The sequence below is a fragment of the Phodopus roborovskii genome, unplaced genomic scaffold (assembly GCF_943737965.1).
Source record: "Phodopus roborovskii unplaced genomic scaffold, PHOROB, whole genome shotgun sequence".
Classification (NCBI taxonomy): Eukaryota; Metazoa; Chordata; class Mammalia; order Rodentia; family Cricetidae; genus Phodopus; species Phodopus roborovskii.
This window is the reverse complement of record NW_026125902.1, coordinates 468466-486059: the sequence shown is the minus strand read 5'-3', so window position 1 is coordinate 486059 and position 17594 is coordinate 468466. Positions and strand designations below refer to the sequence as shown.

Genomic DNA, 17594 nt, shown 5'->3' with positions numbered 1-17594 from the left:
TGGATTTAACTAGAGGGTGATAAAACTATTAGCTTGTTCAACATATATGCATTTAATTTCTTTACAAATATTTTATGTGTATGAGTATTTTGCCACCATGTATGAATGTATACCATGTACATGCTGGGTGCCCACAGAGGCCAGAAGAGGGAGTTACAAAGGGTTGAGCTGCCATGTGAGGGTTTGGAACTGAACCTTAGTCCATTTGTACATTTTTGAGACAAGGTCTTGTGTAGCTCATGATAACCATTAACTCCCAAGCTTCTTGATTCTATTTCCCAAATACTAGGATTATAAACATGTGCTGCCATGCCTTGTGACATATATGTGCATTTCAATCTCATTCCACTTGACCATACTTTAATACACCAATATACTGATCCAATGAAATAAAGATTGTAGGTGGTAAAGAGACAGAAGATCCTAAGTCACCTATAAAGGAGACTGAGGTTGGGCAAGGTTCCAGACACATAAATGCTTCTATCAAACAGACATAGCATTGTTAGTTGAATAATGTAAGTACCGCTATGAGGGAAGCAAGAATGCTCAAGAGACTATAGATGTCTCAAGTTTGCTTCATTATAACAAAATCATGCTTTAGGGGGAACAAGTAGTTCTTGAATTCATCTTAGATATTTAATTAATTTATATATTTACTATTCATATATGAGTAGAGATAAAATTTCATTGGTGTGTTTCCAAAACATTATTGTGAGAAGAAAATTAATGACTACTCTGACAGAAAAGGCCTCAGTCTTTGGGGGCTGACATCCTCTATTATAATCTGAGATAATTTCTTCTTCCTTTTTGTTTTGTGTTTTGTTGTTGTTGTTTTGGTTTGGTTTTTGCTTTTTCAAGATAGCCCTGGCTATCCTGGCACTCACTCTGTAGACCAGGCTGGCCTCGAACTCACAGATATCTGCCTGCCTCTGCTTCCTGAGTGCTTGGACTAAAGTGTGAGCCACTGACGCCCCACTTCTTGTTTTTCGCTCAGGTTTGAACACAGAGTCTTGTGTATGCTAGGCAAGTGTTCTACTTTTAACCTTTATTTCAGATTTAAAACAAACTATAGAGTACCTAGGTGTTAAAGTCCATGTCAAGGTGACTGGGAATGAGCCAGAGTCTATGCTGAACTCTACAGGTGATTTAGTTTATAGACTTGGGCTTCTGGGCCATAGGCAGCTTAGTACTACCCAATCCAAGAAAATCAGCGTATCTCCTCTACCAAGAAAATGTGGAGAAAGATTGACAAGTTCTCTTGGTGACTTTACTTTGTACTCACCTCCTCCTAAAATCAGAGTGGCCAATTGCCACTGAAGGACATACTTCAGACACTTGCCGATCCCCACCGGTGTCATGTTAAAGGAACACATTGGATCCCCAGCCATGGTATCTGCACCCAGCTGTAAAACCACTGCTTTAGGATTGAAGGCCTGGTACACTTCCTTTAGTACACTGGAAAGAGGAAGAACACAAATAAATTATCAGAAAAAGATGAGTTTTAGTTAGGGCTTTGCAGTGAGGTAAAGTGTGTTGGAGGGATAGCTGAATTATCTAGTAATTGAAATGTAACCTGTCCATCACATCACATTGTCCAGCTTAAAGGGTAAACCTGGCTGTATGTGTATTATACTTCAATAAACCTGACTTACAATAACAATTCCCCTACTTCCACCATTACCAACGAACAAATTCACCCTTTTTATTTCAGAACCTTGACTTCACTGAACACTTCATATCTATGTAGTAACTTTCATAACCATGAAGCATAGTATACACATTTATTCCATTTTAGAACCCCAATAAAGCATATACACTGAATAGTTATGAAGGTTTCCTTCTGATAATTTTAGATAGCAATCACACCTTGAGTTTATCACCTAATTATCAGTGGGGGCAAGGAGCATAAGCCTTGAAAAGCCTAAATGGTATCAGCTTACTTTTCATTATGCAAAGGACTTGAGGGTTCTGAAATACAGTCCTCCCCAGTGCATATGCAACCATGGTATTATAAGGAGAACAGTATCAACTGATCAAGAATTACAATTGAAAGTATCTAAAAGAACAAGTTGCAATGGCCAATAGTGTAATTTTGGGTAGAATCAATGCTATCAAATCAGCCTGCTATTTGCAGAGGGCATAGAGCCTTATAGATGAAAAGGGAAATGTCCATGTGACAGGTAACCTTACTCAGGCTTCAAATATTATCATTAATTGAACACTGACAATGTCCAGAATGCATTCCTAGGAATTATAAGGTCCTTGCTCTCAAGGGGCTTACAATCTACTTTCCAGACAAAACATATCCCAGTCCTCAAGAGCCAGAGTAAGTCTTACAGAGACATATAAACAAGTGCAAATTAACAGACTTCAGAGTTGAGAAAATACAGAGTCAAAAAGTGATCAAAAATGTTGAAGTTAATGACCCTTTCATAATCAACATGTCAAATTACACCAGTGCAGAAAAACAGAAAAATCCCAGATCCTTCTGAGATGACAAAAGGAATTCAGGAACGCAAAACACTGCCCTCCCCAATTCATATGTAACCATGGTATGAAATGATGGTCACAGAGGCATTCTTTGGCTTAAAGGACTATATTGTTTTGATTTTTCAACACACAGACGAAAGCTGAGTGATTGTAAAGATTATAAGAATATTACAAAATTTATGACATATGATCCCTAATGCAAGGATTCATAGGTCTATTCTCTCTTTCATGTGCTTATCTCATGGGTGCAGAGGGAAGATAAGCCACCTGAACAGTTTAGGCGACATTTATTGAGCACCTACACAAACAGCACTCCCTATTAACTGCTGCTGGGAGATACAGAGGAAGGCGTCATGTCTATTTTAAGAAGGTTTCTAGTTGGGGGGCTACCATTCTTTCCACCCATTCTTCCTTTCACTGATCATACACTTACTGAGCACCCACTATGTGCCCAGAATGGAACTGGACCAGATACTCCAGGAATCAAGATGAATCTGGCACGGATTGTATTATCATGTAGCTCAGAATAGAGGGGACTACACGGACCCTGACAGTAAATAATTAAAATGCAATGATAAATGAAGTATCAGAGATGGCACAAGGGAGAGACTTCTCCAGGTGAGGTTAGGAAAGACTCTACTGAGGCTATAATGGCTCTTTAGGTCCTGAAAGATGAGAAGCACCATATACGAGCCAACTCTCAAGATGGCTAGGAGGAAACAGTGATAATAATTCCTGGTGAAGATGTGGAGACTAGATCACACATATCTTGTTAGTGGGAATGTAAAATGGTATAGCCACTCTGGAAAATAATTTAGCAGTTCCTGTCAAAACTAAAAATAGACTTGCCATATGAGCTAGCAATTGCACTCTTGGGCAATTTATTCCAGAAAGTTAAGGCTTATTTTCATGTAGGAACTTGTACATGACTGTGTGTAGCATCTTTACACAAAATAGCTTTAACTGGAAAAAAATCCAAACATACTTTAATAGGTAAATGGGTAAACAAACCAGCATCCACAGCAGTGGAATACTATTCATCAACATGAAGAAACAAACCGTTATTATATGCAAAGAATTTGGAAAGATTACAAGGACAGTATGCTGAGTACATAAGGTCAATCTCAAAAATATACATACTGTGTGTGTGATTCCATTCATATAACATTGTAAAGTCATAACTACAGAGGGAAGAGATTAGTCATTGTCAGTAGTTCTAGATGGCTATGATAGGACAGGGGTAGTATGAAACAACCATGTGATGGTATAGGTCTGTGTTTTGAATATAGTTGTCATGTGAGGCTTCAGATATGATAAAATTTCATATACATACACATACATGAATGTATGCAAAATTGGTGGAACATGAATGAAGTCAATAAACTATACCAAATTAATCTCTTCAGTTTTGGTGATGTACTGTAATTGTGCAAGTTGTTACACTTGGTAGAGTGCACAGGACTTCCCTTGTAATCTCCTGTGAATGTGTGCTTATTGTGAAATAAAAGTGTGTTAAAGCCAGTGGGGTAACCCAGTGGGTAGACATTTGCAGCCAAGCCTGATGACCCAAGTTCATTCTCCAGTATCCACATAGTAGGAGAGAACCAACTCCTGGAAGTTGTCCTCTGACCTTCACAAGCAGCAATGGCAATGTGTCCCCCCCCCATAAAATAAATTCAATTAAAAATTTTAAAGCCTTTTTAAAGCATAGAAAGTAGCAGGTGTTAAGACCTGAATTTGATCACCAGAAATGTTAAAACAAAAAGCACAGCAGAAAAAGAAGTTGAAGGCTTGTGGAATAAAGTTAGGGGAACTGGCAAGGATGGTTATGGAGAGTACTAAGAGGAGAGGAGGTTCAGAGAAGAGAGTACAGGTAACATGCAGGCTAGAAACTGCAAGTGGAGGTATATAACGACAGAAATAAATGAATATGGCTTTTTATATAAAATTTGTGAAACGTCTAAAACAGTGTGTGTGCAAGTACATGCACAATGTGTATACTGTGTGTATTGGGGATAAGTGAACGCAAGTGTTGAATAACCTGAAGGCTGATTTTACAACCATCTACAGGCTGCTGACATAAGAAAGACAGGGACTTGAGAGGAAATTCCATGACAGAATTAATAGAGTAACATGGAGCGATACCCAAGAAAAGAAGATACCTATAATGTTCATGACTGGTAATTAGGAGAGAGGAAGGAAAGGAAGGGATGTGTTTCTGGAACAGTTGTCTTCATTAGAGCTGTAGGGAAAATGAGTCTTCAGGGAGTTCTGATGAAACGGGCTCTGGATGGGTAGAGAAAACAGTAATCAGAAGCTTTGAAAAAGGTAAGGCATTTTGTACACTGAATATACCTCAGTCTACAGAAAGCTGGATAGTGGGCATGGAAAACTACTCAGGTTTTCATTTGATTTGACAGTCAAATTGGCGCACCTGGACATCTATAAGTACTGATCTTGCTAAAAATTATACTTAAGAGCTCTGACTGTAGATGTGTGTAAGAACAAAATCACAAAGCCGAGCAGCAAAGGAAATGACACAAGGGACATAGAAGCTCTCTAGGACAATAGGGGAATGAAGCAAGGCCAGGTAAGTCTGGAAAAACTTAAGGAAAAATGTGAGAAGGGTAGGCAGATTGTTAGGGGTAGGGGGCTATGAATGGGTGGTATGTAGTGAAATTACCATTTCCTAGTTCATATACCCTTCTCTCATTGTTTTTTGGTTTTTGAGATAATGGTCTCATTATGTAGCTCAGGCTAGTCTAGAACTCATGAAAACACCCTGCTTTAGCTTTCTGAGTGTTGAAATTATAGACCTGTGCCAGTAAACCTGGCTTCATATTTCCACTTTGAAGTCAGCATCATTTGCTTATATTAAACAAATATTAAAATTCAATTTTTAACCTTTCTCTTCCCTTGTAATTATTCTCTGTGGTTCAGTATTTGTTCACTCACTTAAACCCAGAGTTAAGTACCTATTATTTCTTAAACTAGTGGTGATAACATATATTTATAACCCTAGTACACAGGAGATTGAAGTAAGAGGATTTCAGGCAGCCTGGGTTAGTAGTGAATTAGCAGATTAGCTGCAAATACATAGTGAGACCCTGTCTCAACAAAACCAAAGAGGGGAAAAAAGAAGCCAGAGGCAAAGACCTGATGGTGTTGATGGCTCAGTAGGCATAGAAAACAGAGAAGTCCAAAATACTGTTCTGTGCTTTGTTTGTTTGTCCATCCATCCACCCACCCATCCATCCATATGTCCATCCGTCCAACAAACGAATAGAAATTGAATGCCTACTATATGCCAGGTAGGTACAAAGTTGACAATGAGTTTACAGAATCAAACAAAACAAAACAAAAATGACCTCACTTTTTCTCCAAGGACTGTCCTAATTCTCTGACATTATCTTTCTTTCTGATTTCAACAACAGCAGTGTCTGTCTGTACCCTACTTTAGTTTTCCTAAGCATGGCCACTTTTGGTGGTTTGATAAGCAAAGCAATACTTGGAACCATTTTACATCTAAGACACTAAACTCTGAACTATTTTCTCCGGTACAGTTTCCTGTCTTCCCATGTCCTTATTGCGCTTTCCACGCCTCTCCACTCCCTCCGTGTGTGTGTGTGTGTGTGTGTGTGTGTGTGTGTGTGTGTGTGTGTGTGTGTGCTTCTTTTTTTCAGATAGGGTTTCTCTGTGTAACAGCCTTGGCTGTCCTGGAATTTTCTCTGTAGACCAGGCTGGCCTTGAACTCATAGAGACCTGCCTGCCTCTTCTTCCCCAATGCCGGGATTAAAGGTGTGCCACACTGTCTGGCTTGTGTTTGCCCTTTATTGTTGTTAAAACTCTGATTGTCTGATCACTTCCTGTTTTCAAGCCACCAGCCCACCCGTTTTCTTAAAGAGAATACGGTTAATGATTTCAGAAACTCTGACAAGCATTATTAATTTCCTCACAAATGGTCATTTTTGCCTTGTCTTTGAATAAACCACGCTATCCACATTTTCTGTCCTTTTCTATTATAATAAGCTGAGAATTCAAAAGAATTTTTTTTCACTACAATGTATGTTTACAACTCCAGATCATCAAATTTCATCAACATTTATAGATTACTAAAGACCACTTAGCTACTGTAACTTTGGGCAATCCTTTATTGTATTTCCAACTGATAAACAATTGCATTTCTTACAGTGTCTATTCTAATAAAACTCTGAGCAGGATAGTGGGCTGCATGGTAAGAGCCTGCCTTAAAAGAAAAACTAAGATGAAAGTACATTCTTGATATATTAACAAAAATTCAAAATAAGATGGGTGTGGTAGTGCATACTTGTAATCCTAGCACTTGGGAAGCAGAGGCAGGATGAGCTACACAAGTGTGAGAGGTCAGGTCACACAGGGAGCACCTGGACAGAGCCATACAGGAAGGCCCTGTCTGAAAGGAAAACTACCCATCCACAAATACCAAACACAAAAGTTATTAAATGAGAGATCCCCCTCAACTCCATTTCCTCCCCATGGATAACGTAACTGCTGATAAAAAGTTTGAGGTGAATCTTTCAAGCTCAACTCTTTTCTCTCTCATGCTTAAGGTAAGTGGTTGAGGCTCTGTGTAGTGAGTTCATTCCTGTACTTGTCTCTACCTGAAAATGTCTTCCAATTGATTCCTTCTCCGTGAGGCTACCTTCTCTGGATTCTCTTCCCTGTTGCTTTAAGGACTATGTAGCAACCATGAGCTCTTTCTCTCTTCTTCTATTCCTGCACCTCAAAGGATTTACTTCCTTTGAGTAACAAACAGCCTGTATTTCTTCCTCCTTGTCTGCACAGAACCCTATATCTCTTGCTGTCTACTTTCTGTTCTCAGGGAGAGAGCTGACTGAGTCACCTAACCAGAAGCCTTTTCTCTGTTAGCCTTTGAAAGTTCTTAGAAGCATCTGGCAGCTGGTTCTACTCAAAGATGTCCAGTTGCTCCAGTGCGTACTACTCCAGTAATAGATATTTTGAAAGTATACGTAAAACAGGGGCTAAGGAAATAGTTTAGTTGGTTGAGGGTGAAAGATTCCCCAGAACTCATGAAAAGGCCAGGTGTGGTGGCAAGTACTTGTAATCTAGTGCTGGGGAGCAAGAAACAGTAGGATCAGTGCAACTTGCTCACCAGCTAGCCTAGCCTCATTTGCTCTACAGGTTCACGAAGACCTTGTCTCAAAAACACAAGAGCTCATGAGATACTAAAGGATGACTTTTAGCACAAGTGTATACACACAGACACACACACACACACAAACACATATTTAAAACAATTGATATTTTCATATCATATAATTCCTCCATTTAAAGTGTACAATTTTGTTTTGTTTTTTAATTGTAGCCACAGAATCGTGTAGCCATAACTACAAAGCATTTTAGGACTTTTTCATTGTGCCCAGATGAAACCTTGTGACCACAAATAGTCGCTACTCATTCTACCATTCTCCCAACTACAAACCCTGGAAAGCATTGCTCTACTTTCTATTTTTATACATTTATCTAATTTTGTCCTTATATAAGTAGAATCATAAAATATGTGCTCTCTTGTGTCCAGATTCTTTCACTTAGCATAGTGTTATCACATGAACTAGTATATTATTCTCTTTAGTGGGGATTATTGACATAGAGTCTTAGGTAGTTCAGGCTGGACTAAAACTCACTATGTAGCCAAGGATGGCCCTGAACACCTCCTGATCCTGCCTCTACTTCCCAAGGGTTGAGATTACAGGAATGCAACATCACACCTGGTTCTTCATTCCTTTTTATGTACAAACATTTCATTGTGTGCTTCTCTATCCATAAATTCATAGCTATGTGGATAATTTCTACTATTTGATTAATATGAATAATGCAACTGTGGGCATTCATGCATAGGTTTTTGTGTAGACACATTTTTAATTCTCCTGGATATGTGTGTGTGTGTGTATGTGTGCATGTGTGTGTTGGTCATGTGATAACTCTATGTTTAAGCATTTGAGAAATGCCAAGCTTTTTTTCCATAGTGGCTGCAATCATTATACATTTCCACTAGCAGTGTTTGAGTGTTCAAATATCTTTATATTCTTGTCAACACTTATTTTCTTTATGCACATATATAGTATTTTTTCATATTTTACATATTGATCCCAGTTCCCTCTCCCTCCTTCCCTCCCATGCCCCCTGGCCCCCTCCCATCCCCCCCACTCCACAGGTGATGCCTTCCAGGAGAGATCATCAAAATCTGTCAAGTCATTTGGAGTAAGGACTAGGCCCTCCCTCCTGCCTCTAGGCTATAGAAGTATCCCTCCATGGGGAACGTGCTCCCAAAGTCCTTTCGTGCACAAGGAATACATCCTGGTTCCACTGTCAGAGGTCCCTCAGACTGCCCAGGCCTTCTAACTGAGACCCATGTTCAGGGGGTCTGAGTTGGTCCAATGCTGGTTTCCCAGCTATCAGTCTGGGGGGTCCATTAGCTGCCCCTTCCTTGTTCAGGTCAGCTGTCTCTGTGGGTTTCTGTAGCCTGGTCTTGACCCCTTTTCTTATCACCCCTCCCTCTCTGCAACTGGATTCCAGTTCAGCTCAGTGTTTTAGCTGTGAGTGTCTGCTTCTGTTTCTAGCAGCTACTAGACGAGGGCTCTATGATTGTATATAGGTTAGTAATAATCTCATTATCAGGGAAGGGCATTTAAGGTAGCCTCTCCTCTGTTGCTCTGTTAGTTGGGGGTCACCTTTGTTGGTCGTTGGACATTTCTCTAGAGTCGGTTTTCTCTTCAAACCTATAATGGCTCCCTCTATTATGTTTTCTCTCTCTCTCTTGCTCTACTCTATTAGTTCCCGATTCAATCTCTCTAGCCCCACATGTTATTCTCTCCTCCCCTTCTCTTTCTCCTAGCTCCCTCTCCACTCAGTGCTCCTCCCCACTCCCAATATGCTCAGGAGATCTTGTTCCTTTCCCCTTCTTGAGGGTCCTCCTTGTATCCTAGTTTCTCTGACATCAACACTTCTTTTCTTTTCTTTTCAAATGACAATCACTTTAATTCAATTCTTATGTATTATTTGAATTAACATACTGTGCTCAAAATATGTAAAATTTTCATTTTATTATTATTTTTATTTTACATATCGATCCCAGCTCCCTCTCCATCCCACCTTCTCATACCCCCTCCCACCCTCCCCTCCCATACCTCCCCAATCTACATGTAGGGCGATGCCCTCCAGGTGGGGTCATCCAAATCTGTCAAGCCATTTGGAGCAGGGACCAGGCCCTCTCTCCTGTCTCCAGGTCAAGGAAACATCCCTCCATGGGGCCTGCGCCCCCAAAGTCCTTTTGTCAACACTTATTTTCTATCTTGGTTTATTTTAAAATAAAATAGCTATTATGTTTTTCAAGAATTAAAATTTTTAAGAAAAAGCGAATACTTAAAAATATTCATTTTTTCATGTACATTGTTTTTACGCTTTGTTTTATCATATTTGCTGTAAATTATCTGTCAAAACTTACATTTTTCTTTTAATTTTTTTACTATTTATTGAGATTACAATATAATTACATCATTTTCCTCTTCTCTTTTCTGTCTCCAAGCTCTCCTTGCTCTCTTTCAAATTCATGGCTTCTTTTTTCACTAATTGTTGTTACATTCATATATATATATATATATACATATATATATATATTCTTAAATACATAAATACAACCTTAGTGCATAAGATATACTATGTCATTTTATCAACTGCACAGGCCTCGGGCCTCCTGCCTAAGCTCTGCCACGGAGCTACAGACCTGCCTTTCACTGTGGCCTTCATTTGTCATCAATTCCTTGATGACTAATGAAGTTGAGTATGTATTTATGTGTTTATTAGCCATGTGGACATCTTTAAAGCATTCCATTCCTTTCCTTTGCCCATATTTAAACTGAGTTGAGAGGCTGGCGGTGGTGGGGCACAACTTTAATCCTAGCACTCAGGAAGTAGAGACAGGCTGATCTCTTTGAGTTTGAGGCCAGCCTGGTTTACGAAGCTACAGAGAGAAATCCTGTCTCAAAAAATCAAAAAATTATTACACTGAGTTGACTTTTTACCAATGTTTTGTAATAATTCTCATTATATCCCAGGCACCAGTCCATGACTCCAAGTATTCACTCCCATTCTGTGGGTTACCTTTGCACTTTTTTGATAGTGTCACTTGAAGTACAAATTTGACCTGAAAGCATACATACAAGTAAATTATACAGACCGAACGGGTTATATTTAGGAATATATATGTATATACTTGGACATACATGCATGTTATAACAATTAGTGAAAAAAGAGGCCATGAATTTGAAACAGAGCAAGGGGAGGAAAGGGAAAGGAGTATTGTTGTCATTATATTATAATCTCAAAAATGAAAAAAAAAGTTTCAACTTTTAACAGTCTATTTTACCCATTTTTGCTGTCATTGCTTCTGTTTTTGGTGTCATATCTAAGAAACTATCCCTTAATCCAAGGTCATAATCTATGTTTTAGTGTAACAGCTTTGTAATATTTAGAATTTACATTTATATTGGATTTAAGTCAACTGTTTTATATATACAACTTCATCATGTTGTTATCCAGGTATCCCACTCAGTGATCTTGACCCACTACATAAAATCATATAACTATAAATATGGAGAGTGACTTCTCATCTCTGAACTCAGTTCCATTCATCTATACAACTTCCCATAAGCCACCATCACATTTCTTGATTATTGTAACTTCATAGTTACATTTGAAGATTAGAAACTATGATTTTCCCAACTTTGTCCTTTCTTTTCAAGATTGTCTCGCCTATTCCCAGTTGGATTTGCATATAAATTTTGGAACCAGTCTGTCAGCTTGTACAGAGGAGCTGTGATTTACAGCTCCATTTGCACCACGTTGAACCTGTCATCTTATTTCTTGCATTTTCTGTATCTATTAATGATGGCCACACCTTCAGCCTCTCATGCAAAAATTATGAAGCCTCTGTGAAATCCCCCACCCCGTTCCTCTCCTATTATTCATCATTAGTATCTCTCTCGTTGCACACTTGAATATAGCCTTATAACCCCTGTCTCTTTCCTGTCCAATCCTTCACACAAACTACCAAATAGTTAATTTTCCTTAGGAAAATTTTTGATCAAGTCACTTGCCCTCTCCCCAAATCCTTCAATGTCCCTCCACTTTAGGTTATGATTCAAAGTCCCTCCTGATCTACCTATGGCTTCCTTTTAAAATCCTATTACTCAATAACCCCTTGGCCTATGATATGTCATTCCCACAGGCAAACTGATTACCTCATTCATTTTGCGTCTTCATACAAGTACGCCTTTTGTCACATGCTGCCTTGTGGCTAAAAGTCACCTTTCTTCGTGTCTACATTATAGGCATAGTTATCCTTTAAAGGATATCCCAAATTCCATCTCTTCATGAATGGAGGCAATACTAGCAGTTAACATTTTTTGAAGACTTTACTGAGAGCAGAGTACGGTGCTATGCACTTGATATGTATTAGCACAGTTAACCCTCATAACAATTATAAGGCAGGCATATCATGAATCTTATTTTCTAGATGGGGCAACTACAGCACAGTGAAGTTTAGGAGTCCATGCAATATCATACATCTGTCAAGAGGAGCCTCTGAATTATTACAATCTACCTACTTCCATGACTTCCTGAACTATGTAGTATAGTAGGTCATGGGCCAGCTATGTCACCCACTTGGTTTCACATAACAGGAATGCCACATCACAATATTCTTATTGAGTACTAATTTTCTCAAGTAAACTCTGATTTTATTATTTCCTCATTTTAATACCTTTACTAGTTTGCTTAATGATTACCAAAATACGACACAAATTTGTATAGCTATGAATTCCAGCTCCTCCATGTTGCAGTTCCCACCCTCTTTTCTGGTCTTTGTAACTTCTGTCTCTCAGTCACTTTACAGTCCAGCCAAACTAAACCACTGCTATTCTCCATACACAACACGGCTTCTTCCAACTCTGATCTTACGGCTCCCTCTCTACAGAACGTCTTTCCTTACAATTTCTGTATATTCAAACTTGACCTAGATTTTATAAATATGCATACACATTTGCACACTTTGTAAAGACAGAGTAATTAGGGACCCTTTAGAACCCAGATCAAATGTTACCTCCTTAATTAAGCCCTTTTCTGAAGGATTTATTTCATCTGAATGCCCACAGCATCCTAAAATTTATGGTTCTTGCAACTTTCCATGTTTTATTTTATTCAAATGTGTGTGAATACGAAAATCAATCTCTATCTAACATTTTAAAATTTCCCCTAACTTCCTTGAACGTGGAATCAATACTTTAGACATAGTAGGCATTCAATAAATAGTCATTAAATGAATAAGTGAATGAAATGCCACCCCAGATAGCTTTTGGGAAACCTTTTCTAACGGCTGTAACAGTGCTACTTCCTACACTGTAAATCATTAATTTTAGGTTCTTATGAAAGTATAAAATCTCTTCCCTAGAAAGGAGGGGGAGACAGGCATCTCATTACGCTACATTAGTAACTTCCTTATAAACACACAAGACATTCATTTGAAATGCAGTTTTCTTGATGAGAAACCTGATCCCCCAGTCTTCAGTCTGGTTTTTCAGAGGGGGCTATGCAAATGAGGAGGAGAAGCAGGCACAGAAACTTCCGCAGGCCTTAATCTGGGGGAGGGTGTTGGAGCCTGAGGAGGAAAAAAAGCTAGGGTTGATGGCAGGCATGAAACTTGGAGGTAAAAGAAAAGCCCCCAGAGCTTTGAGACATTCACCCAGTTTCTGCTCAGCACACGTGACATATTCACTGGTGCCATTTTCCCTCCAGCAGTGGAGTGGGGACATGAGATGAGCGGTGTTGGTGGTGTTGTGGGGGAGTGGGTGGACAGCATGTATTTATTATTGGTATGTTAAGGAATTACGAATTTAAATTCTCATTTCCAGGCAGTGGGATGCCAGACTGACTGTTACAGTCATGATCATGGCTGCTGACACAACACGGTGGCCCTAAGCTGTCTGCCTCGGCAGGCCTGTGATAGAGACAGGCTGTGAGCAGGTCCCATCTCCTGACTTTTTAGCCTGTATCTCAGCTTGGCCAGGCAAGCATCTGTCATGCTTTCTATCAAGTACAATCAACACCCTCTAGAGCAGCAGTTCTCAACCTGCATATCACAACAAAGGACCTTTTCCTAGGGGTTACATATCAGATATTTACATTATGACTTATAAGTAGCAAAATTGCAGTTATGAAGTAGCAATGAAAAGAATTTCATGGTTGAGGGTCATCACAACATGACGAACTGTATTAAAGGGTTGAAGAATTAGGAAGGTTGAGGACCTCTGATCTAGAGACTCCCTCACTAGAAGTGGAAAAAAATGAGAAACTTAAGAATTGACAAAGCTTAGGTGGCCACAGAGGGAGAGTATTACTAATGCTTTAAGCTTCCTCAGTCAGCCTGGGAAAAGTTCTTGCCAACAACCAAGCTCCTCTTTAAGATATAAACACTAACTCACTGCATTTAATGGGATTCAGAAGAGGGCTGTGGGAAGGACTGAAAGAATCACTCCCCAAAGGCAGGCCAGTCAACTTTCCATATGTATATTTGTTTTCCCCATTCTTTTAATCCTGTCTCAGCTCAGGTACTGCTGACTCATTCTGCAAAGACTCAAGCTGTCAGGGGACTCAGCATATGGCAAATGCCTCAGTGACTTCAGATCTATTACAAATAGTTGTGGGAGGAAGGAATTAGTGTGGGGCTCCCTGCAGTGACGATGATGTGTCATTTCATTGGGGGCCATGGGTGCTTCTTGGACACATCCAGAAGGCATTCAATTTCCTATGCTTTTTTTTCTCTGCGTTGAGCACCAGACAAGCTGTACTGGTCCCTCAGACATCTAAAAAACCCAAACCTGTAAAAGAGAAACCAAATCTGAAACCCCCTAAGCCCACCCACCACAAATAACCTCATATAACTTTTGTTCTTTTAATTTTCATGATGTAGCTTTGTAGCACTTTAAATGGGTATCTTTTCTCTCATTTCTGAACCATTACATAAAAAAACATAGATTCTAATTGGTAGCTCTTTCTAGCTGGCCTTCTACTCATAAAATATATTTCACCTTGGCAACAGAAAGGGCTGTGCACTATTTTTAGTGTAGTATTACTTATCTCTTGCTGTACCTCTTGGAAGTAAACCACTCTCATTCACACAAGAAAAAGTGAGTCATACAGAATTAAAGGACCTACCAGTGGCCTGGAGTGAATCGTCAGATCTAGAATTAGTGTACAAATTCCAATTTCTATCCAATGGTATCGTCACTAAATCTCATGGCTCTAAGGCTTTTTTCATTCTGAAAGGCTAGACCCACCAGCAAGCAGGGTATACATTATCTGGGCAGGTGGTGGGCTGGGCAGAGAGGCAGGTCTAGAAGGCTAAAAGGATATGAATCCTAAGGCTCACTGTGTTAATAGCCCTTTATGTGATCTGGGATAGGTCATTTCACTGCTCTGAAACCACCAGGAGTGCTCACAGTACAAATTACATTCGGCTTTGCATCATATTGTTTGAGCATGTCTCCTCAGTCCCTCTTTGTAATCTCCACAGCTTGTAGTTCAGGGAGAACAGCCTGGGTCCACTGTGTGCATGGCGTCCAGTACAGATCGCTTCACTTTTTGAACCTTATTTTCCTTCTCTATAAAACAAGAATAATATTCTCCCTCTCACTGGTTATTGTAGAGATTAAATGATATAACATTTGTGAATGCCTTCTCCCAGCACCAGGCACATAGTAAGCACTGCAGAATGCTGAATGAATAAATGAATGGCCTTAAGTCAGGCCCTTCAAGTGCTATGTTAATTCTTAAAGCCCACTAGGATACTGTCGAGTTCAGCACAGCACACCGTAGCAGTGACTTCCTGAGTAGTACTCTAATGGTCCCCAAAGGCAGAGAGAAATTTCATAGTGTCACTGCCTGGCTAGACCTGTTCTGGGAATACAGTAATTCATTTTCCAGTGCTGCCAATCTATTAGCTTTCACCAAACACAAAATTCACTTTAAGAGGGGGCAGAAACACAAGTGCCTTTCTGTTACGTAGAGGTTGGAAGAATATATTATTAAAATTGAAACCAACTTCTCTGATTTCTTAGGCAAAAAATCAGATTGGAAGCCAAAGAGCTATTTGGCCTTTGCAGACCCTGGATAGTGATGCCCTTGGGGGAAAGGGAGAACTGGAACCATTCCAAACTGTAGTTGCAATATCGGTGTGTATATCTACTGCTCATGCTTATGGTCTCCACACTTGTTTCTACTCTCTAGCTAAGCCTTGAAGAATTCACCATTTACCCAGAGCATAGTTTAATTTGTGTAGGGTAAAATATAGGCAGATATCTCTGCTTCTCATTTCCTAATCATATTTCTTTCTGCCCTATAAAACCTCTTTTTCAATGCAACTGCACAGCATTTCAAACTTACGTGGACAATAATGACTTGTTAACAATAAACATGCCCCTAGCCCTTCCCTTACCCCTTCTTTACTCGGGAGGGCCTCACTAAGATTCAAAGCTGAAATCCTGCCATATAGTTAGCACCTGGTACAGCTCGTCACAATATAATATCTTCTCCCAGATGATTAGAAATCTGTGCAATGCTGTCACACAATGAGGTGTGCAAGAAAAAGTTTGGGGATTGATTTTCATCATTAACTTGATATTGCATGGTTTTTGCAGGACTTAAAAAGAAATGCATTTTTATTACTTTTAAGTACTGCACATAGAGTAACTCCAACTTATCATATTTTGGCAGTTATTTTTCTCGGGCAGGATGTATTTTAAACATGTCTATGTTAGAGTGTCTGGTGGATCATTTAGGATCAGTGTCCTGTTGCTTGATGAAATCCAGATCACTTCAATGAAATCCAGATGGGGAAACTGGGTCTCTGGCAATGGCTGCCAGATCTTCTCCATATGAAATCTCTCTGGTCTGTATGCAAATTCAAAACTCCATATCCTGGAAATCCCAAACCAATCAAGTGGCGCTCAGCTTCTTAGTTACTGGACTAAACACAGGGAAGCGATTCATTCTTCCCTGAGGAAATAAGCATTTCTTACATACATCTATCTTGGCACAAAAAGGGCTGGCTAAGCAAATTAATAGTGTAAACAGGATTGCACTGGGGAATGTTTGTCCTACTTAGGAGAATAAACTTTTTATGCACTTTGTGCACATCCACTTACATACAAATAATTGATATGCTAATTACAAATGATTCTTAAAGCCCCTTCCCTGAGGTGCTGTTCTATGCTGTTAGTCTATTTTGAATTACTAGCATGTCCAATGCTTGAAAGTAATAAAAATGCATTTAAAATATTCCATGATTCAGACTGGCTTTCCTCTAATTAGGCTGAGTTAGTGAGGCTTGCCTATATTTAAATAGGATAGATATTTTTTCTACTTTACCCTTCATACATTTAAGATGCCCCCATTCCCTCCCCATTTCCCCCTCTCCTCAGGATTTTCCTGTGTGGAGCTGGTACTCACAAACTCCGTCACCCCAAGCTCCCACAGAACTACTCTCACAGCATCTCCAGGCAAACACTGCCCCTTTTCTCTGCTACGCCCCTAACCCCCCACCCCCAATCACTTACTAACTTAGCTGGTTAGTTGATAGGGCTTTTTGTTAAGTATCAGTGGATATGGATATGGCTCTTTCCTGATAGTATAATAGGCAACAGGGCACGCAGATGAAGGTTCACCTAAACTCAGCACGAGGCTTCTTCATCAGGTAGTGCAATCTAGCTTTAACTGAACCTCTGTATGGTCCAGGTCAACATAAGCCAGTTAATGCATGGAAGTAGCTGCTAGGTGTAGGGAAGTATTAGTTGTAGTCATTCAAGCTATATCACTGATATACAGCCTAAAAAGTTTTCCAAGGCAGGACTGAAGGGGCAGGGCAGCAGCTAAAGACTAAGGGGAGGGTAGAATTACAATGGAAGTAGGAGGCACATGGCGGAGAGAGGAGTGGAATAAAAGCAGTGTGAATTTTGACGTTAGAACATTCCATTGAGCACAGATATAGTCAT

The 17594-nt window shown here is 39.6% G+C and overlaps 1 protein-coding gene across 3 annotated transcripts in view; it reads right to left on the bottom strand.

Moving 5' to 3' along the window:
* Nucleotides 1–17594, bottom strand: part of Hdac8 (histone deacetylase 8) — a 210126-nt gene that overhangs the window by 110799 nt on the left and 81733 nt on the right. For all 3 annotated transcript variants that reach the window (XM_051178938.1, XM_051178936.1, XM_051178937.1), the window contains exon 8: nt 1283–1455. In XM_051178938.1, the coding sequence (XP_051034895.1) occupies nt 1283–1455 (173 nt within the window). The remainder of the gene's footprint in view (nt 1–1282; nt 1456–17594) is intronic.